At 37.1% G+C, this 22,192-nt stretch overlaps 1 protein-coding gene across 2 annotated transcripts; it reads right to left on the bottom strand.

The window, feature by feature from the left end:
• Positions 1–181: 181 nt before the first annotated feature.
• On the bottom strand, positions 182–20,389 carry mylk5 (myosin, light chain kinase 5). Of its 2 annotated transcripts, none has more exons than XM_038278286.1 (18): positions 20,262–20,389; positions 19,864–20,022; positions 17,634–17,768; positions 14,427–14,579; positions 13,286–13,456; positions 12,812–12,847; positions 11,822–11,949; positions 11,587–11,740; positions 7,408–7,719; positions 7,203–7,305; positions 5,601–5,804; positions 5,300–5,517; positions 5,092–5,215; positions 3,131–3,283; positions 2,918–3,047; positions 2,758–2,845; positions 2,531–2,671; positions 182–1,018 (listed from the first exon to the last, which is right to left on the bottom strand). In XM_038278286.1, exons 2-18 carry the CDS (start codon positions 19,994–19,996, stop codon positions 816–818), a joined length of 2,586 nt encoding a protein of 861 aa, XP_038134214.1. In that variant the 5' UTR covers positions 19,997–20,022; positions 20,262–20,389; the 3' UTR covers positions 182–815. The 2 variants fall into 2 exon arrangements, with proteins under 2 accessions (XP_038134214.1, XP_038134217.1); XM_038278289.1 differs by lacking the exon at positions 20,262–20,389 and adding an exon at positions 20,137–20,194.
• Positions 20,390–22,192: the final 1,803 nt, after the last annotated feature.

The following is a 22,192-nucleotide window of genomic DNA, read 5'->3' as shown; positions in this document are numbered from 1 at the left end:
GCATAGTTAGCATCTAAAATAAATAATCCTGCATCAGCTTCAATATATCGAACTTTAACTGGACAAAACAGCCCAGAATTGTACTAACATAACATTTGACAATAAAACTATAACATGTACCTAACCCTGTTGGTGAAACAGAGGTGAAAAATAAATTTATTTCTAAAGGGAAAAAAAACAGTAATTTTATAAACTTTATTATGTACAAAAATATTTGCTAATATTAATTCCTTTGAGAATGCACTTTAGACAAAGAGCTGCAAAGATGGCACAGAGGAAGTCATAAACTTAAACTAAACCCGCTTTTGATGGATCTGCGTTTCTTTCTAAGCAAAATAAAAACTGATGAAGCTAATTCTAGAATAAAGACTAAAAACATCTAAAAAAAATTTCCACTAAAACCTTAACGCAGATCAAAAATACGACACCATCCTTACAAATTGATACCAACAGTGTAGTTTTAGCCCATTTTATCTTTCGATATTAAGATTTAAATCCAACATACAGGTGCGGCTATGCTCCATAGTTCTCATTATCATCTAAAATCTAAATGTATAAATCAGTTTATAAATATGTCTTAGCCATACATGGAAATATCACCTCTTACTCAACAAAGGTTTGTAACTATATTCACGTACCTTATCTAGACTGTGTATATCAATGCGTTATAGTTTTCCAGTTGACCAACAAGCTTAACAGTACATTCCTCATTTGCCTCCTTTGCATCCATACGCACTGTAACTATATACATTTAGGCACTCAAGAACATCGTATCTGTACAGTTCCTCTTTGTTTTCATAGAAATGCTGACTCTATTACAGAACCGTTAGTTTAGCTTTGCAGGATATTTCCCCGTGGTCATTGGTTGCCCTGCAGGTGTAAACATTGCCATCCTCTGGTGCAACTTTTGAAAGAATCAGAGTGCAGCGGCCATCGTCTTCATACTCTATCTGGACGGTGGATGATTCCTCTATTGGTTCATCTCCGCACAGCCACACCACCTCTGGATCAGGATATCCTGCAGCAAATGAAACAAGAGTGAGATAGCTGGTGTTTTTACAGCCGAATACATGAACAAGGTAATAATACGGTAACAGTCAAATTGACCAGTTAATTTATCAGTAGATAATAAAGAAACTGTTTAAAATAAGGCTTTTCAAATGAAGCAGAAGCTGATTTATTAATGTGGAGTTACATAAATGAAGCAATAAAAATATAAAATTTTTGTTTTAGGTTTCCTTTCTAACCTTAAAATCTGTACATGTGGATACATAAAACATAAATGATTTGTTCTAAAGTGTTAAAACTATTCAGAAACTAAACGTTATTTACAATTAGTAGAACAGCACATTTTAAACAAATAGAATATGGGTTAAAAAAGGAATAAGAGGATATCAGTTTGCATATTTAATCTTAAACGGTTGCTGCTGCAAACAGAGTTATTGCTTTTTTTTCCAATTGAACCTCAAATATAATAGAACTGGTTATTATAATTATGACTTACTTAGTTTTGTTTGTGAACAGATGAACCTGGATTCAGTGTAACACTAATTACATCTATCTATCTATATATATACTCAGAGTTATGCAAGGCTGAAATATGTTAAAAATACCTATAAAAAGTATGGTTGTAGTAAGCAGTGGGAAGTCCTAAAAAGTGTATACCTCTTCCCACTCCTTTTAAATCCTGTTAATATCATGATATGACAAGGAAACTGAAAGTATAACTTATTTTTTGTTTTGTGTCCTTTTAAATAGTTTTTTGTTATATATTTTCCTTTTTATTTTCACTTAAATGGAAAATTTTATTTTCATTCATTCATTCATTCATTCATTCATTCATTCATTCATTCATTCATTCATTCATTCATTCATATTAATATAAAATTAACTACTTAACCTTATAATGTGGATATATATATATATTTTTAAAGTATTTTCATTTAATTAACTCTGCCAAGGAGGTTATGCTTTTAGGAAAGATTGTATGTTTGTCTCTGTGCAGCATAACTTGAAAACATATGGATGGATTTTAATGAAATTTTGTAACAGAGGTGCGCGTATACCAAGGAACAATTCATTTAAATTTGGTTAAGATCCAAACGACATGTGGGAGTTTTAGCTCTAGGTGTAGGTTACAATATGGGGCAAAATTTGCTGCTTGGCGGAAATCTGCACTCTCAAGGTTCTTTTCCAGTTTTTACTTGAAATTGTTGGTCGTTGGGTCTCTTTTGGAATACATTTGCTCTACTTTAATCTGGTGGTAGTTCTAGTTTTGTTACTGGTTGTGGGGACCAAGCAACTTAGCTCTGACATCGTTTCCAATCAACAGCACTTTAAATCTGTAGATCAACACACCTAACATCCTGGCCAGGTTGATAAAGAGGCTGAATAAAATAAACAGGTTTCACTGAAGGTATAGTCTTGATAGATTTCAGTCTACATAACTCTGCTTATTACTTAAATCTGACCTGAACTTAAATCTTAATTTCTATGTTATTTGCTCAGTTTGAAAGAAAAGGGTGCCTACCACTAAGGTGACATGACAGACGGGCACAGGAGCCCTGGGCTACTTTCTGGTCCTCCAAGCTCTTGGTAAATTGGGGGGGTCCCTGCATCTTACGCTCCAGAGACTCTAGCGCATCCTCTGCTTCAGGGCTGAGCAGGAAATCTAGAAGACAAGAGTAAATTATATTCTTACGCACATACGGTTATATGACTCATTCAAAAAGAGGAAAAGAACAGAAATCATCTTACCCTTTTCAGGGCTTGCGAGAGATGCAGTGCTTTCGTTTTTAGACAGCAAAGCCATTCTCTTTAGGGCCAACATGGCCTTGCCAGCTTTCTATTAGACACATTTTAATGAGACTTCAAACCAACTCTCATCTTATGAGCCCAAATGGTCAAATCGTGTTACCTTCCACTTCTGCCTGGCTAAAAACCTCTTCATTTTCTCCTTGGACAGAGTCTTTGTAGAACAAAGATTCTCAGAGTCAAACTTCTCCATCCAGGGATGAGCAAGGCCCTCTTCACATGACATCCTCTGCCTTACAGATACAATGAGAGCTGCATTAGACCAACTGTAGTGTGTGAATGTGAAAGAGTTTGGATTACATGTCTGTAAAATGACCTGGGGTCCTTATTTAGGAGAGAGCTGATGAAATCCTGAGCCTCCTGTGTTATATCTTCAAAGCTCTCTTCATCAAACTCCCACTGGGCTGCAGTGACCAAAGCCAGTGTCTCTGCATCACTGTTTCCCTGGAATGGAGACTCGCCACTAAGCCTGAAACAGAAAGTGAGGAAAAATGTTAGCAAATTATTCTACCACTAGGTGGCAGTAGAGTATGATATTTAATTTGTATTTTACTTGTTGATTTTTTTGCTTGTTTTACCATTATAAAGTTGGACTTCATTGTCATTCCACATTCTTCAGCTTTTATGAATATATTGTTTATATCTGCAAATCCTACACATCGAACATTTTTAGTTTCCCACGTTCCATATATGTTCTTGGGGTTTTAAGGCAACACAAAGCACCTCATATTTTAAAGTGAAAGGAAAATAAACCTTTTAGACTAACCACGATCAGAAAACTGTCTGTCACTCATCATTTTGCTCTACTGTTGACAGAAAAGTCGTTTGAAGTATGTTCCAGGCAGCCTTACATAAGCAGAAACTAAAAACCTTGCCCATTTTCTTTGCACTCGAGTTAGCTTTGGTAGAAAGTCTTCATCATTTAGGATCTGGAAGCTGATCTCTCAAACCACATTTACTCTCATGAAGCCCATAACATTTTTTTAGTTGTCTTTAACCAGTTTCTATTTTCCTGCAGAGGAAGATCAACCCTGCAGCATTATTGTACCTCAATGTATCACTGTGAGGGGGATTTTTCAGGTAGATATTAATTGTTATATTCCACCATAAAAAAAATATACATTTGTTAGTTTATATTTGTTTAACAATTATTTACCATTCATGTTGGTCTGTCAAATTAAAAACCCCAATAAAATACATGGAAGTTTGTAATTTCAAACAGACATTACAGAGCAATAGTTCTGGGGTGTGGCTATTTTTACCAGAGGTGCCAAAGTATTAATGTTTACTCAAGTAAAAGTACTTACCGTATCTTAATGTTTAAAAACATTTTTGTAGAAGTTGGAGCATCAGCTTAAGATTTTAAATCAGGTAAAAGAACAAAAGTACCATTTTTAAATTTACTTAAAGTATAAAAGTAAATGTAATGTAAGAAAAAATGTTATGGACAATATGCTTTACTGCGCTACCCTATTAAAGGAAATTTTTTCTACAATCCTGGATGATAACTTCCCGCTTAATTTTCTTAGTTCTATAACTAATGACAACAGTGTCAAATCTAACTTTGCATCACCTTAAAAAAATATTAATTTTTTGTATGTGGCAAACAACAAGTTGGTCCTGCACACAAGGAAATTAATTGTCTTGATGAAACAAATTATTTTGATGGTTTTGATGTTTTTTTTTAATAACAACAGACCATAAAAAAATGAGCTTAAATAAAACAAAACTAATGTGTCTATTCTTAAAATGTTAGAAAGTAGAGATAAATGTAAAAAAAAAAGGAGTAGAAGTAAAAAGTCTCTACTCAAGTAAGGTAACAAAGTATTTGTACTTTGTTACTTGACACCTGTAACATGTGGTAACTATAAAGGCTGCACAAGTTACCTTGCATAGACGTTAAACATCTAATTATCATTAACATCTATTAAACTGAAATACGTTTATGTTACTTTTTTTGCAACATTGTCAAAAATGAAATGCCTGCCCAAATATTTAGTGACCTGTCTGCATATAAACTGCAAAAATTAAACAGGTCTCTGTATAACACTAGGTTTACTTTGATATTTTATGGGGGCGTTAACAGAAAATGTCAGGTGTGGATGCAGGTGAATCCATGGGTGAAAGCCAATCATGTCACAGTGATTCAGATCCATGCTTTGAATTTATTGCGCCCTAACAAGAGTGATCCCGATCCTTTATTTGTGTCATGGCAATAAAATGAATAAGTGTGTCAAAATACCCTTTTGATAGAGACGGGACAACAAGGTGACTCACAGGATGTAGCAGATGACGCCAATGCTCCACATATCCGTAGCCAGAGTCACAGATTCATAGTTTATAACTTCAGGAGCTACAAACTCCGGAGTGCCATGCATCACCTTCAGACCCGTGTTCCCATCTGTGCAAACGAGCAACACAAAACTGAGGAAACAGATCCAACATGTGAAATGCATTAATATCAATATCATTTCCCCTGACGTACCAAGTTTACTGGCTAATCCAAAGTCAATTATCTTGATGGAAGTGCCAGTGGTATCCACACATACAATATTTTCAGGTTTCAGATCCAGGTGCACAATGTTCTGCTGATGCATAAAAGCGATCCCCTCCAGAATCTGCTGCATGTAGCGCACACTGGCAGGCTCAGTGTGCTCAAAGTTGTCATCCACAATGCGTTCAAACAGCTCCCCTCCTGCAATACTGCAGGAAAAAATTTAACTTTGAGACCTGGCACACTCCCAGGACCTAAAGCTGCAATGAGAACTTGACAATATATTACTTACAACTCCATTACCATGACCATCTCTGGTTTGTGATCATAAGCCCCCAGACACTGGACCAGTTTGGGGTGATGGAGGTGGTTCATCAGCTCAATTTCCTTGCGGGCAGCTTCCCTCTCTTTGGCTCGGCGTCCTTTGTAGAACTTTCCCGCAAACACACGGCCCGTCTCCTTATGGGTGAGCTTGAACACCAAGCCAAATTTTCCCCTGAAGAGGACATAAGTCACTCTCACTTAAGAACTTTAGGGAGGAAATGTGAGCCGAACAGAACCACTCATCAGATTCAGACAAGCAGGTTCATACATTTTATTGCCTAAATTTATACATTTTATTTTTCAAATATTTCTTCGAATTTTATGTTTTTTCAAAGTTCTTTTCAGATTCTTTTTTTTTTTTTTTTTTTTTTAGCAATTTTAAGCACAACATTTTCAGAAGGTCTTTCAAAATGTTTTTTCGTACCCATTTTTACTTGCTTATATTTCTGGGATTATTTAGAACAGATAGAACAGAAAAGAAATGAATCGATTATGAAAAGTTGATTTTTTTTTACACTTGAAATCAATCAGATATTAAAGCACCTTCTTCCACTAACAAGCAGAGATGGCAAAAGTACTCACTTTCCGTACTTGAGTAAAAGTACAGATACTTGTGTTAAAAAATACTCTGGTAAAAGTGGAAGTACTGACTAAACTTCTTTACTCAAGTAAAAGTAACAAAGTACAGGCTTGTAAATTTACTTGAAATATAAAAGTAAAAGTAGAAACCACTTTTTTCATGCCGTTGCCTACATTTTAAATGGATGTCTGCCAATAGGACTAGATCTCCGTTGTGTTCATTTTCAATCATCTTGTCGTCCATACTACTATGCTAACGCCACCGCCACCAAGCTGTATTGATTTGCTGCGAATGAATACCGCCAAATTTCTCGATTCATCTTGTAGTGGTGCGTCAAATGCAACGTAGATTCCCATCCAATTAGATTGAATTTTGAATTTGGTAAATCCATTGAAATGATTCAAAACTAAAGTAACGAGACAATTTTTTAAAATGTAAGGAGTAGAAAGTACAGATATTTGTGTAAAAATGTAAGGAGTAGAAAAAAAAAGTCGCCATAAAAATAAGTAGTAAAGTAAAGTAAAAATATCAGAAAAATCTACTTGAGTACAGTAACGAAGTATTTGTACTTCGTTACTTCCCATCTCTGCTAACAAGGTAAACTAACAAAAAGCAATTAGCTTATATCTTCCTAAAGTAATCAAAAAATTTGGTTACTTTAAAAGATTACAAGAAAATCTGACTTCCTAAGGACTAAATACTAAATTTGCATTGTGATTTCTCTTTTCTCAATCTGTCAAAGTGAACTCTTATTTATGTATTTATGTCATCATTAAAACTTACGAGTCTCTTTCTTTGTTTTTAAAAGAAACATGTTTCTACAAGCTGACAGTGCAAAAAAGTTCAGAGCATAATTTCCCCTCTGGCTTCACTCCAATCAAAAGTTTCTGTTCTCTTCCTGAAAACAATCATTTGGTTTCTCGAGAAAGTGAATTTTGGCTTAAGATCAAAGAAAAAACACTCATGCATGTGTGATCTCTGGATACTTACGTGCCCAATTTCTCATGCAAGTTGTAGTGATCTGTAACTTTGTGAGAAGAGTCAATGGTGACACAGGAGTACTGAGGGGCTTCTGCTTGGGTACTCTTTGGATCTATCATTAGAAACGCACCAGGTTCAATGTAACATTTCCTTTCAGATGAAAACTGTCTTCACTTTTTCCGAGTATACTAGTCAGATAACAATTACAACTCACCTGTGTCCTCCATTTTCACTGCTGCTGAAACTGGGCTGGGTTCACTCTCCCCCACTGTGTTATAAGCTCTCACTCTAAAATAGTACTCCTGTTCTGGTTGAAGCCCAAACGACACTTGGTATGAGGTGCTTGCACACTCAGCAGTGAGCTTTTCCCACCTCCCAGACTCAGAAGAACTCTGGTTTTTTACTTCCACCACATAGCCCTGTATGGCACTGCCGCCGTCATAGCAGGGTCCCGACCAGGACAACACAAGGCTGGATGAAGTTATGACAGAGGCTACGGGACACGAAGCAGGAGGCTCTGGCCTGTCTGGAAGGATGACAGAGGTACAAGAGTATAAACAACAGCTGCACTTGGTTTAAACACATAAGGCCTGATCTTTATGTACAACACATTTGAAACATGTTTAATGTGCTATACAAATAAAGTAGATTGGATTGGACTAATCTTTGGTAAGTTTGTGTATCGAAACATATAGAAACTTGTCTGAACGTGCGGAGCAGATCCTCCTATAAGGTGCAAAGCAATTTGCATGTGCAATTCAGTAAGTGGCACATGCAAACTTTTTTTGTGTATTTAGCTTCATAAATTGAAGATCATATTCTAATGACCTTACTGTGAAACTTTATATGTGGAGGATATGCAAATCATGTTAAAAATTAAACGGAAATTGATTTTTAAAACCTTTTGGGTCTATCACCTTTACAAGTCATGTAGGAATACAAAATCCCTCTTAAAAATCTGTCAACCTTCATTGTGGCCCCAAAGGAGGCGTTGGTTAAACGATGAATGATGAAGAGAGATTATGTGCACATGGAAACATACTAAGACTTTCAGGAAAAACCACACAAGAAGGAAATTAGTACTGAAAACCATGCCTGAGCAGGCTGGTGCAAATACACGCAGCTGTTCTACAGTATATGCAGTTAAACCAAAGCCAAAAAAATATTAAAAAAACCTGAACTCATACTGATGCATGATTATAGCACTAAAAACTATTCTGAAATATTAACAACTACCAGGAAACCTCTATCACAGTAATACTCCTTACATGCCAACTTCTAGCATAAACACTTTTTTTTATTTATTCCCCAAGTAATTAAGTACTTTATTTGGAATCTTTAAAGATCAGTCCTTTAACATGCTCAAAGGGCATTTTATAAGGTACACCTGCCAAAGGTCTGGTAAAGGATTTAGCCAATAGTATAGAAGGAACTCATTGGATTTAAGCATCTATACAAAATAGGGAAGAAAAGTGATTTGGGTGTCTTTGATGGGAGCATGACTTTTGATGCCAGATGGCTTGATCTAAACATATACAGGTGCTGGTCATAAAATTAGAATATCATGAAAAAGTAGATTGATTTCAGTAATTCCATTTAAAAAGTGAAACTTGTATATTATATTCATACATTACATACAAACTCATATATTTCAGATGTTTATTTTGTTTAATTTTGATGATTACAAATGACAACAAATGAAAATCTCAAATTCATCATATCAGAAAATTAGAATATTGTGAAAAGGTTCAAAATTGATGGCCCCTGGTGCCACACTCTAATCAGCTAATTAACTCAAACCACCTGCAAAAGCCTTTAAATGGTCTTTCAGTCTAGTTCTATAGGCTACACAATCATGGGGAAGACTGCTGACTTGACAGTTGTCCAAAAGACTACCATCGACACCTTGCACAAGGAGGGCAAGACACAAAAGGTCATCGCTAAAGAGGCTGGCTGTTCACAGAGCTCAGTGTCCAAGCACATTAATAGAGAGGCGAAGGGAAGGAAAAGATGTGGTCGAAAAAAGTGTACAAGCAAGAGAGATAACCGCACCCTGGAGAGGATTGTGAAACAAAACCCCTTCAAAAATGTGGGGGAGATTCACAAAGAGTGGACTGCAGCTGGAGTGAGTGCTTCAAGAACCACCACACACAGACGTATGAAAGACATGGGTTTCTGCTGTCGCATTCCTTGTGTCAAGCCACTCTTGAACCACAGACAGCGTCAGAAGCGTCTTGCCTGGGCTAAAGAGAAACAGGACTGGACTGCTGGTGAGTGGTCCAAAGTCATGTTCTCTGATGAAAGTAAATTTTGCATTTCCTTTGGAAATCAAGGTCCCAGAGTCTGGAGGAAAAGAAGAGAGGCACTTCATCCACGTTGCTTAAAGTCCAGTGTAAAGTTTCCACAGTCAGTGATGGTTTGGGGTGCCATGTCATCTGCTGGTGTTGGTCCATTGTGTTTTCTGAGGTCCAGGGTCAACGCAGCCACATACCAGGAAGTTTTAGAGCACTTCATGCTTCCTGCAGCTGACCAACTTTTTGGAGATGCAGATTTCATTTTCCAACAGGACTTGGCACCTGCACACAGTGCCAAAGCTACCAGTACCTGGTTGAAGGACCATGGTATCCCTGTTCTTAATTGGCCAGCAAACTCTCCTGACCTTAACCCCATAGAAAATCTATGGGGTATTGTGAAGAAGAAGATGCAATACACCAGACCCAACAATTCAGAAGAGCTAAAAGCCACTATTAGAGCAACCTGGGCTATCATAACACCTGAGCAGTGCCACAGACTGATCGACTCCATGCCACGCCGCATTGCTGCAGTAATACAGGCCAAAGGAGGCCCAACTAAATACTGAGTGCTGTACATGCTCATACTTTTCATGTTCATACTTTTTCAGTTGGCCAACATTTCTATAAATCCTTTGTTTTTATTGGTCTTCAGTAATATTCTAATTTTCTGATATGATGAATTTGAGATTTTCATTTATTGTCATTTGTAATCATCAAAATTAAACAAAATAAACATCTGAAATATATGAGTTTGTATGTAATGTATGAATATAATATACAAGTTTCACTTTTTAAATGGAATTACTGAAATCAATCTATTTTTTCATGATATTCTAATTTTATGACCAGCACCTGTATATGAAAAAACTGTTAATCTGCTTGGTTTTCATGGAACATTTCATGGGTTTACCAAGATTTTTTTGTAAAATAGAACATATTCTAATGCCAAAAGGTCAAGAGGAGAACGAACAGATTGGGTAAGATTAAGAGAGAGACCTGAATATTTCTAGAATGGTGTATAGTATTATAGAAGGCTGTAGCAGTACACACAACACTTTTGAACGTTGAAGCAGTATGGAGACAATCATAAGGCCATAATTTACACAGAAAAAAACGGATTCAGAAAAAAATTATTCCTGATCCTATTTAGAGAGTAGGGTCAAAGTTTGTTGTAAACAAAGCATAAGAGCGCCATATCGTTTATTAAAGGGTTCAGACTGCTGCTGGTTTTATTTGAGCCCTTTGCTTCCAGTTGAGCTTTGAGAGTACAACAGGATCGTTTTGACCATGAAAATGAGCTCATAGGACATAGATTTCCATCAAAGCCACCAGATCTCAATCCAACAGAGCTGCTGTGGGATGTATTGGGGCAGCTAAATAGCATTCTAGTGTGCAGATATTGGTGTGTAACTAATAGTTCTAAACATTTTTGTAGCAAAATCAAAATTGCAATTATTTTTAACCACTATTGCACTATTGATTTTCCTTTATGCTAACCACAATCATCCAAATGTTTAATTTCAGGCTTTCAGTTTTTCAAGCTTGCTTGTCTCCATCGTTGCTGCATTTTACAGTAACCTCCTGTAAAAAAAGTGTTTACTTCTATTTGCGTGCCTGGAGTTGCGTGCTAGCTAAACTCTTTTCCCCACTGTGTGGTGACAAACCCAGTTTAAACATATCACCACCACCTAAAGGGCTGGAGTGAAAAAAGGAATGTCTTACTTTAGTTAATTGTAATATGACAAATATTTATAGCTTCTGTGATTTGAATATTGCATCTTATTCAATTGCGATTATATTGCAAATGCAATTTATTGCCCAGCACTAGATGCTACAGTTTTCATAAACCAAAAATATGGATCCATTTGAGGATGGAGGAATAAACTAAGTGTCACAAGTAGTTCTCACAGGAAGTCAGCCTCTCAAAGTGACACGACAAATGAATAAATGGAGCAACTGTTCAAATGTTAATCTGGTTTCAAAACTGTGGAATGCAATAATCTCTGGGGAATGTTTGACACCTACCTGAGGAAAAAAAAATCTAACCTAGCATAATTAAGAAGTGGCCAGTGAGTGCCATGTTATATGTACTATCTTACCTATGACAGAAAGGGTAAGTGTGTGTTGGGCTGAGCTTTTGCGGTCTTTTACCACAACCGTGTAGCGGCCTGTGTGCTGTGGTTTGGCCTCTTTTATGACCAGCGTACTGCTCTGTTCTGTGTGTTCTGTCCACAATTCAGGGCTGTCGACTATCTGCACACACAAAAACAGAAAACTGGGTTATAGATAAAACTGGGAAGAAACCCACAAGTTGTCCATTTACCTTATTTTTACCTGTTCTTTGTTCCTGATCCAGCAGGAGAGCACAGGGGGGTTTCCGGTGAAAAAACAGGTCAGCTTGGCAGTCTGCCCCACCTTCACCTCTAAATGTCGGGGTGGATTTTTAAAGCTTAACACTGAGCCTGTAAAGACAAAGCAACGGAACTGTTATGACTTCGAGGTCAGAGTTTAATTTTTTTCCCCTCTTTCTGGAAGGAAACTATAAAGAATTGTTTGCAACTTTAGAGATAAGGGCTGGCTGAGGGATCTTGACTTTGTTCTGTGCTACATGACAGGGAGTATAACACTCATCCTGATACCATCATTATTGCTTCAGCAAGAATACCGATTGTATTATGTAGATACAAAGAGCAAAACACTTATGCTATACTTGTTAACCCAGTTTATTTTGTTGTTAGGCCTGTTTAATGTAGTTAAAACAGCTCACTCTCTTAAAACCAGTCCATATATGAGCTTAAGTTATCTTCTCCTCCCATGCTGTCGGTATGTAAATATTGTGGCATCAGGGTGGTTAATTCAAATGAGTTCAGTCTGATAACTTTATATGAAAAGCCTTTATTGGTAACAGTTAACTCACAGTGTCCAATTTCTAGCCGACCTTCATATGACATTCGATAATTAAAAACAAGGAAAAGGAAATATGACACACTATGTTTACAATAAAGCAGATGCTGGGCATTATCCTGCCTTTTTAACGTCTTTGTTCATGCAGCCAACACCCTGAGGCCATGTTTCTCATTATAATAAAGCACAATAAGCAAGAGCAAAACATTTTTTTATTTCTTGACAAAGATTTAAAAGGAAATTGCAGGCCCACTTTAAACCATAACAGCTTTAACACCCAAATATAAGTAAAATGACCAAAATACTGAGCTAATATACAATATATGGCACAAAGTAAAAGAGAAGAAAAAATATTATAGCCTATATGTTTATTAAAACCACTGTTTGGCAGAAAAAAAATAAGTAATTAGCTTTTTTTACCTGTTGCTGAGTTAGTTCTCTTCTTTGGGATGGGTTCTGTGGAGAGGTGAAGACAGGGGAGGTTTAAGCTGTTGAAAATGAAGGAGTGGCTCAACTTTGACAACCATGGCTATCAGTGCAGACTCGGGAAGTTTCAATGTACATTCAGTGCAATGTCCACTTCCCTATATGGCATTTAGTTGGAAATAAAAACTTCCAGTGAGTGTAACAGGGAGCTACATTGTTTCTGAGGGATTGTGCTATTGGCATACATGTCGCCCAACAGCCAATGAGGTTAGGACTGCTTCCTTTTAAAGATTAAACAGGAACATCCTCAAGTCAAGATATTTCCTGATCCAGAGGAAAAACAAACAACTACATTTTTTCCAGACTACAAATTTATATATTTGGATTTTTACATTAAAAATAAAATAAACAATAAACAAATGTGACCACAAATTAAATTACTGTCAAATATGTGATGAATGCCTTTACCTTTTGGTGAGGACACTGGGCTTTGTTGAATAGACTTTACAGGCGACGAACAAATAGATCCTTTTATTAAGTGCTGCTCAGGTTTGGAGGTTTGTGAAGACAGCCCATTTTCCACGGTGCTCTTGAATGCAGAAGTGGGCAGCTTTGAGACATCAAAGATACTTTCGAAGTCTGAAATGGTCAGAAGTAAGAGGAAGGGAAAGGAGGAATAATGAAAAAAAAAAAAAAAACTAGAGAGCTCTAAACGTGCCTTAATGGAGTATTCATAACTCATCTGTTCATTATGAGCTCAAGCTTCTTTTTGTTGGAGGGAGATTTTGTTTGATAAACCAAAACAAGGCAGTTCATAAATGCAAATTGTAGAGGGCATTTATATTAATACTACTGTATTGTGCACTATCTTTTGTTACACTTACAGTACTTATTATCATTGTATTTTGGGATAGGCCGACCAGCACGTCTAGAAAGATGCATAGTTGTTTGTGCATACATCTCTGCTAAATAGTTAATGCAAATTGAGCTATTTTTACTTGGCCATTATTCAGTTAACTTTTTTCAAAAGCATTTCTGTTGAAGCTTTGATTGCATGAATCAAATTGCATTTTTGGTCTGCAGGAAGATGGTCTTGACTGGCCTCTCCTGTCATACATTTAGTTCATTGTTTTTGACCAGCTTCTCTGTAACAGCCTAAGAAAAGCTTCAACACAACATGATACTGCCACTACTGTGTCACACAAGAGAAGTGGTGTGTTCCAGATCCTATGCCATAAACCTTTTTTTACCACTCTTAGCATTTCATATGCATGCTAAAGAGATCGATTTTAATGTCATTTACCCTTTGTCCCTTATTTTCTATTGTAAAATTGAACAAACAGCATTTAAAAACAGTTTTTTCTTCTAGTACACAATTATGTGACATTTTGTGGTGGTCTACTGTATAAAAATCCATTACAATACATCACAGTGTGTGATTTTAAAGTGTCAAAGTGGAGACAGTTAAATGTGAACTGATTTGGCTGCAAACACTGGAACATTCAGATAAAAAAATAATCAGAACACAAATCTTCGGTTCATGGAGTCAATAATGAAACTGTGACATTTTAACTATGACAAAAACTTTTCAAATAATGATTCCTCTTACCTCGGACAAACACCGCTGCACTGCAGGATGTCCGCCCTGCACGGTTTTCAGCCAAGCATGTGTAGGCGCCAGCATCTTCCGGTAAGCAATCCTTCACCACAAAACTGACGTCTCTGCCATTTAAGGAGGAGTTTCCAAAGCGTGCTACTTCACCTGCCAAAGAAAAACAAATAAAACAATAAACAAATTGTCATCCAGAAGCACAATGTTCAACTCGTAGGTTGTGACACTGAAGTGGGGTTATGTGGGGTACTGCAGTTATCAGCAGTCAGTGTCATACCTGTCGGAGTCTAACATTGTCCGATTTGGACTAATGGATAGAATAAATCACATATACTTAACCTCTATCTTGAAAATAACTTTCCCAATTAAAACCTCCACAATAAAAACATTTAGTTGGTTTGTTAGCTTGTTGTTCTCTGCTTTGACCTGTCTTGACAAGAGATCTGTTCAAGGTGCATCTTGGACTGGATATGATTACTACCACTCCTTTCTAAAGATTTAATGAGTAGAGAAAATAAAGGTATGAATGAACACATGTTGAAATTAAATACCTTTTTTAACCATAAGTCTAAAAAATGCTGAGGTTTAATCATGCCATTTTTTGAAAGTGGTTTTACTGTCAACTTCAAAGAGGGCCATTGCAAACACAGACACTGTGCCTCTTTTGATTCAATAATGGTGAATATTATTGTACAAAATGGATATTGTGCCTTTTTGGCCATGAAATAGCCTGTATGACTCAAAATACATGGAAGGAGACATGGTGACTGAGAAACAGAGGAGTATGAGGAGTAGAAGCATGACTGACCTACACGCTTAGCAAAGTCATAGGAATGCATGGAAGTTTAGGAGGAAATCTAAACATTTGAAGCTGCAACAACATTAATGTTTTATCAGCATCCTCTGGAACATGTATTAGTCTGATAGGAAATTATTCTTTATCAGATCCTTCTTTTTTAAAGGCTCTTAGCTTAAATTCTTGGTAGCCATTAGCTTTACTCTGTGTAAATCATAACCCTAAGGTCTCCACGACACCCTTTACTGATCCCCCTACTTAATTACACTATAATAACAGAAGTATTCATTCACCTGCCTTGACTTGTATACCATCTAAGGTGATCCCCGTTTCCAGTCCTTTAGGTTTAATAAGTTGCTGCACGTTTTGCAACCATAACAGCTTAAACTTTTCTGGGAATGTTGTCCACAACCTTAAGGAGCACCTTTGACCAGGGGTGTGCATTGGCACTGCCCTCACGATTCGATTCGATTCACCAGGTAACGATTCGATTTAATTCGATTCTACGATGCATTGCGATGCATTGTGATGCATCAAAATCCCATTGACTTGGTAAAATCCGAAATGTGCCCAGATATCCGCTTTCCAAGCTTTTGGTGCGTTTTTAATTAGGCCTACCCGTCTATTGCGGTCATCTCCCTCCACCTCAGCCATCTTGATTGTTGTTGGTATGCCCCGGGAAGTAATTGAAACTTCACAACTTGTCCATTTGAGGCCAGAAAATAAACAGTGACATAATCGATTATGGCACGTTGCCGCATCGATGCTGAATCGTGCATGCCCCGCATTGCAATGCATCGCTGAATCGATTATTGTTGACACCCCTACCTTTGACCATTCATTAAGAAGCACGTTTGTTATGTCATATACTGATGTTGGAGAAAGCCTCACTCTCACTCTCTGCTCTAATTCATCCCAAAGATGTTCTGTTGGGTTAAGGTGAGAAGTCACGCAGTAAAACTCATCAAGACCTAACTACCTCATCCTTGTCTACATGGACCTTGTGTAGTGCAGAGTCATTTCCCAGGGGGCGGGATCTTTAAACTGTTTCTAGAAAGTTGGAACAAAATCTCTAGGAATGCTGAACATTCAGAGTTCATTTCACTGAAGCACCTGACGTAAAACCCTCAGACAAGGGACTTTATCCTTGCAACCATCAAACCCAAACACGTCCTTCAAGTTTTCAGATTAAGAAGCTTAATCTATCCTTTCAGAGAACATTAATCCAGTGCTTCAGTGGCATACTTTACAACTGTGCATCCAAAGCTTTGCAGAACACTTGATGAAGCATGGCTTGGATGCAGCTCCTTAGTCATGGAGACCTACTCTGTTAAGTTCATACACTGTTCTTATGTTAATCTGAAGACCATAAGGTTTCTATAGCAATTAACTCTGCAGCAGGTTGCTGGCCTCTTCCCACCATAAGCATCACCATTTACTGTACCTGTTTGGTCAGTGTAGGTGGCATATCGGATCATGGCCAAGTTGATGTTGTTTTGAAACGCTTCCACTTTTTAAGACAAAAAACCACCACTGACACCGATATGTAGGAATGAGGAAATTTCATGACTGGACTTGTTGCACAGCTGGCAACTCATCCCGGAGAAAAATCTCGGAATCCACCAAGATCCTGAGAGCGACCTATGTTTTTATTCTCACTGTCAGAAATTATACCAAGGTGCTCGACTTTAAAAATGGGTGTTAATAGAAGTGATTAAATCACCCAACTTAAAATTAATTGGATGGAAGAATGTATACTTTGAGCAATATACCAAAACTCTCACTCCTTGTTTATAAACACAAGGCATGTGGCGTAAAATAAAACAGTTTGTTTTACCAGCAGCTAATGTGAACAACCAAATAAAGAGTCACTTTATGAATACAATGAAAAGCTACATTTTCTGTGAACACCGAGTAATTTGCCAAAGTCTATATTTTGCTGCTAAACGAATACCATGCAATGGGTCACATCCTGCTGGTGATTGAACTAAATGGAATACTGGGAGTAAACAACTTACAGACAAAAGGAGGAAGTAGCTCCAAGTAAACCAAGGGTTTCCCCCCCCCTCATGATATGAAATTTGATTGCGTCCCAGAAAATGATGCCCCCACACCATAAAATGTCTTCTTTAGATAAGAGACTGTATAAAAAAACGAAATTATCCCCCCTCTCTCAAAGCATTTTTTTTTTTTGTCATGTACCTCTGTCCTCTGCCATCCTGCAGAAAAGTTAAATCACTGACCTTATTTGTCCCAGTATGAATGATTTTTGGGTATCCGTGCTCCTTTTCAAAGTTTCAATCAAGACTGTTGTTTCCTCTGTTTTGTTCTAATTATCATTATTATTATTTTGTTTAAATAAAACACAAAACTATAAACAAGAAACCAGGTTTTTGTCCCTTGCTTACCATTATGCAGCCATGACACTTTGATGGGCTGACTTCCTGTGAGAACTCCGCGAAGCACAAAGTCGGTTCCTTCATCTACACTGCAGTCTTCAAGCGGCTTTATAAAGACTGGTGGATCCAGAATTTTAATAGAACCTAGAGGGAGAGGAGATGTAAAGCTTTTGTGGTTAATTCTGGTATGACAGCATCGATGGCAATGGTTGCTGCAGGCTTGTTGAATGCACATCCTTAGTGTAAATCGACATCATATCTCAGAGGTGGTGTGCTGGATTAAAATCTGATGACTGTTTAGGCCAATTGAGAGCACTGAACTCTATCATGCTCAGCAAACTAGTTCTGGATTGGTTGATCATCAGATAATGAGTGGACCGTGGTCATAAAAAAAGATGAACATCTGAAGGTAGGGTGTGGCGTTTCAGTAATGCTCATTTGGTACTAAAATGTCCTAAATGTTAAAAAAATTGCAAAATAAATCTTGATGGCAATTATCCAGTAGTGGTGAGCCTGTGTGAATGGTAGTATCAGTTTTCTATTCTTAGTTGACTGACATCTGATGTGAGATGATAATCTCCATATCCTAGTTGCAATGACCGGTTAGTTGGCCTCCCCCTTCTTTTAAAACCAGTATTCCCATGGCCCATTCAAAGTCACATAAATTCCTGTTCTGCATGTTGAGGCTTGGTTTCAACTTTAGTCTTTTATACCAAACAGGTCCCTCAATGCACCAAGCTGCAGCCCTAAGTGGACCAATAAAGGCCGGTCAGTATCACTTCAAATAAAACTTCAAAAACTGTTTCTATCATATAGTTTTGGGAACTTAATTAAAGATAGTTGTCTGCAACTTAAAGCAAAATCTCAAACCATCTAATTTAGTTTGCTCTGAGTCCGTTTCGTTAGAAACATGCTTCACAGCAGAAATAAAAATAGCATGCAAGGAAGTAATGGACAGTATGTAAAGCATTTCTCAGATACCAAAATTTGTAAGACATTTCTCTTTTCTTTTCTCTTAAAAGAAGCAAATATTGCACTGACAGAGTAAATCTTGTTATTAATGATGGCTTTAGATTTTAAAACTGAATAACTTCCTCATAGCATATTTTTTTAGATTGTGTGCAAATATTTTCCTGATAATATGCTAAAGATAAATGTCTTGTTCTGTTTGACAGAAGCTGAGTTATTTCATTAGATCTGGATCACAGCCATGTGGGGGTTGGTTGCAGTTTTCCAAAGAATTACCCTCCCTCATTCCGGCGCAGTCTTGCTAAAGGACACAAGTGTTATGTTTGGGATTCAGCCTGCCTGAACTGTCATTACTGACATGATTCAACTAGAAATGCCTGATAATGAACAAATCTGAAATAAAAAGCACCATCAATATGGACAAGATAAGATTTAGCAGCTTCCACTTGTGCAAACAAACCTGTAGTATTCAAGTTACTGTTTAACAAAGCCAATATTTCACCTGCAACCTTTAGCCAGAGGTTTCAGTTTTAAATTTACTCTAAAAATTGATGTGTTAAAGTGGTAAAGTTATGGAATTGCCTTGTGAAAGGCGCATCTTTACAAGCCATTCTTGTAATTTGTTTATTCATTTATGCATTTCTTTAAGCTAAATTAAAGCATCTGGAGGTTAATACAGAAACAGTCCTCTTTAAAAAAAAAACAAAAAAAAAACCTTCCGATTATCCACTTATAGTTTCGTTTTTCAGTTCCAAAAAAAAAAAAAGACATGTCAAACATATCAGAACAGTTTCTCAACTTGCGATGGAAAGTGTGCAGTCATGCATGCCAGATAATTGCTGGGTTTTAAAATGCATCATGCGACATTAACAAGCTTGTACATGATCAGTTTTAAAAATACGAAACTGTGACAATTTTGAATTTAGGAAATTATTAACTATAAGAATAATAGAGAAAGAAGCAAATTTTAAGTTTGTTGACACAAAAAAAATAATCATTTTGGCCAAAAAAGGAAAGCTAAAAATCTATGATGAAATAAAATATCCAACAAACTGTGTTGTGTAATTTCTTCTTTAAAAGTAGTCTTTTTGTAAGCCCCTATGTAATTCAATTGAAGTCGGTATATTCAGTGCATCAACATATGAGATGCACTGCTTGTTCAAACTTGTTGGTTGAATGATTAAAACAGTAACATGAAACATGCAACAAGCCTGGCATACTGAAAATAAAACACACCATCTGATTTTCTAATCCCCTCTTCAGTTCTTACCCGTTTCATTACATTTGTCTTCAGTCCTGGTGTTCATAGTTCTTGTCCCATTTTGTGTACAGGGGGGGCGTGATGGCTGAAGCTGCACCTTGAATGTTGACACATAGCGTTGTTTGCTGCTGTCACCATTCATGTCTGTTTAAAATAGTCCTCCACGGTCTAAAAGAAACAAAAAAAGAAGTTACAGAGTCATTTCTCTGACTGGTTATCACACTTCCTTTCTGGCGCTGTGGTGTGAGCAGCTCGACTTCAACAAACCACTTTTATACACACTCTGTTGAGCCAGCAATGACTCTGCCTTCTGCCCTCACACTTCTCAGCACATGTTAAACCCCTCTTCTCTCACCCTCCCTTGAACTGCACTGACTCCTCCTACGCGACATAACCTCTTGTTTTACCTAGACCCTTCCAGGTGTGACAGGCAGCTGCTTATCTTCGTAGAATCTCCCCCTGCAACCAGAACCGGCATCCACAACCAACCCTGTGTCTTTGTTGTTATGGATAACAGACACGCACTTTGCATAAACAAGAAAAGGCAGAAATAGAAAAAGAAAGGAAGAGCTTATCTCCACCACCCAGGCAAAGGTCAAATTATGCACCATTTGTTGAATGCTCCTCTGTCCAGTGATTTCTGTTTGGCTTGTAACTTATCAGTGGCTCACCTGAACTTTGTAATGCCCAACATCAGCACATTCATTCAAAGCGTGAGGACTGTAAAGCTGTGATTGTGCACAAGATTTTACATCCATCATGGGTTTGAGACTGAGAATATAAAGAGAACCACCTGCTGTTGGGGTAACCCTTTTTAGAAGGGCTGCAGAGTTATTCAACACACTAACCAGCAGTATTCCAGGAGATTAAAGTGGACCACTCAATCTACATCCAATAGATCATAATTATGAGAGAAGTATTTAACAGATAATCTGCAAATAACTGCTTACAAAGCTGAAAAACCAGCCCTAAAGACGTATTTGTTAGAAAGTGTGATGGGCCAAAGCCCGCTTAAAGAGGAGCACAACAACAGATTCCGCCTTTCTCCCATCCCAGCTTCCCAAATTCCACATCAGTGATCACACAGAATGGCACTGCAAGGGGGCTTCTGTTGAGCAGAAATCCTACATCAAACATTTACAAAAAAGGCTGAACTCACAGAGACACCATTGTTTAGGTTTATTGGAAACAGGTTGGGGCCTGAGATCGGAGTAGCACCACTGATAGGTACATGACATTGAACTATTGGAGTTAAATGTTTCATTGTCAAAACCAAAAAGCTGCTGCAAACCTTATCACATTGTCTTCTCGATCTGAATTATCTTCTACATGGTCATTTTTTCTTTGTTTGAGTTATGGACGTTCAAAAAACTCTCATGATTATTCTACTCATGTTAGAGGGAGGGATGGCAGAGTACAAAAATATGTTAATACTGTTGCCCAGTTCTACACTTCATGAAAGACATCTTTACTAATAAGGCATGACACAAAGCTTTTAATCAGCCATGACAGATTCCTTAATAAAATTGAAATCATTCAGATGAAGTCGTTTGAAACTCTCATTCTCAGCTGCTTGTTAAAAGGGTATGGACACACTTTATAACTATCAGAGGTCATGAAATTAAGGAATAAAAATAATAATTAAGGTTAAAGGTCTACATAGAAACATTCTTGGCTATCGATTGCTTTACTTTCACATAGTTTTTTTGGCATTTATCCTTCTACAAAATTTAAATTCTAGAAAAATTAATCATCTAATCCGAACTCCCTTTCTTTTGCATTGAATATTGTCTGAAAACTTCAAAAATATATCTAAAAGTAAATAAAATGTTCCATTTAAACGCAAATAAACTCTGATCATACAGGAAGTTCCTCCCAAAATGTAATGAACTAATTCTGCTTTGAAAGAGAGGCTTATTGTGAAAAGAAACCTAGTTACTTTAAAATGTTAGTCTTTCAAACCTAGAAAACACAAATTATTCCTGAAGGTAAACAAGCCACAACAAATGCAACCACCCACCTAATTGGATTTATAACCCGGTACATTCCTTTGCAACAAAGGTACCTTAATGGAGCAGGTACCTCCTGTCCTGCAGGGCAATCAGATTGTCGAGGGAACAAAGAGACTTATCAACATAACTATCCAAAGCATGAGAACAAAACCCAGTTCACAGGATCCCCACCCAATCAATACTATATTCATTCAGTAATTGCAAGATTGAAGGGAACATAAAATAAACTATTATTAATACACACCGCATTCAAGCAAATCAAGGTCAGCCAATTTGTTATTTGGTCATGTGTTGTTTCTTGTTTTGTTCTTAACTGAAATTAAAAC

The sequence above is a fragment of the Cyprinodon tularosa genome, unplaced genomic scaffold, assembly GCF_016077235.1.
Source record: "Cyprinodon tularosa strain WSP-4 unplaced genomic scaffold, ASM1607723v1 ctg14, whole genome shotgun sequence".
In the NCBI taxonomy this organism is placed as follows: domain Eukaryota; kingdom Metazoa; phylum Chordata; class Actinopteri; order Cyprinodontiformes; family Cyprinodontidae; genus Cyprinodon; species Cyprinodon tularosa.
This window is presented reverse-complemented; position numbering and strand designations above follow the sequence as displayed.

Coding starts and splice junctions, on each gene's coding strand:
- mylk5 (XM_038278286.1), bottom strand. CDS start 19,996: ATGAATGGTGACAGCAGCAAACAACGCTATGTGTCAACATTCAAGGTG. Junction 11,950..12,811: donor GAGAACTAACTCAGCAACAG/GTAAAAAAAGCT, acceptor TTGTCTTTACAG/GCTCAGTGTTAAGCTTTAAA. Junction 2,672..2,757: donor TCTCGCAAGCCCTGAAAAGG/GTAAGATGATTT, acceptor CTTGTCTTCTAG/ATTTCCTGCTCAGCCCTGAA.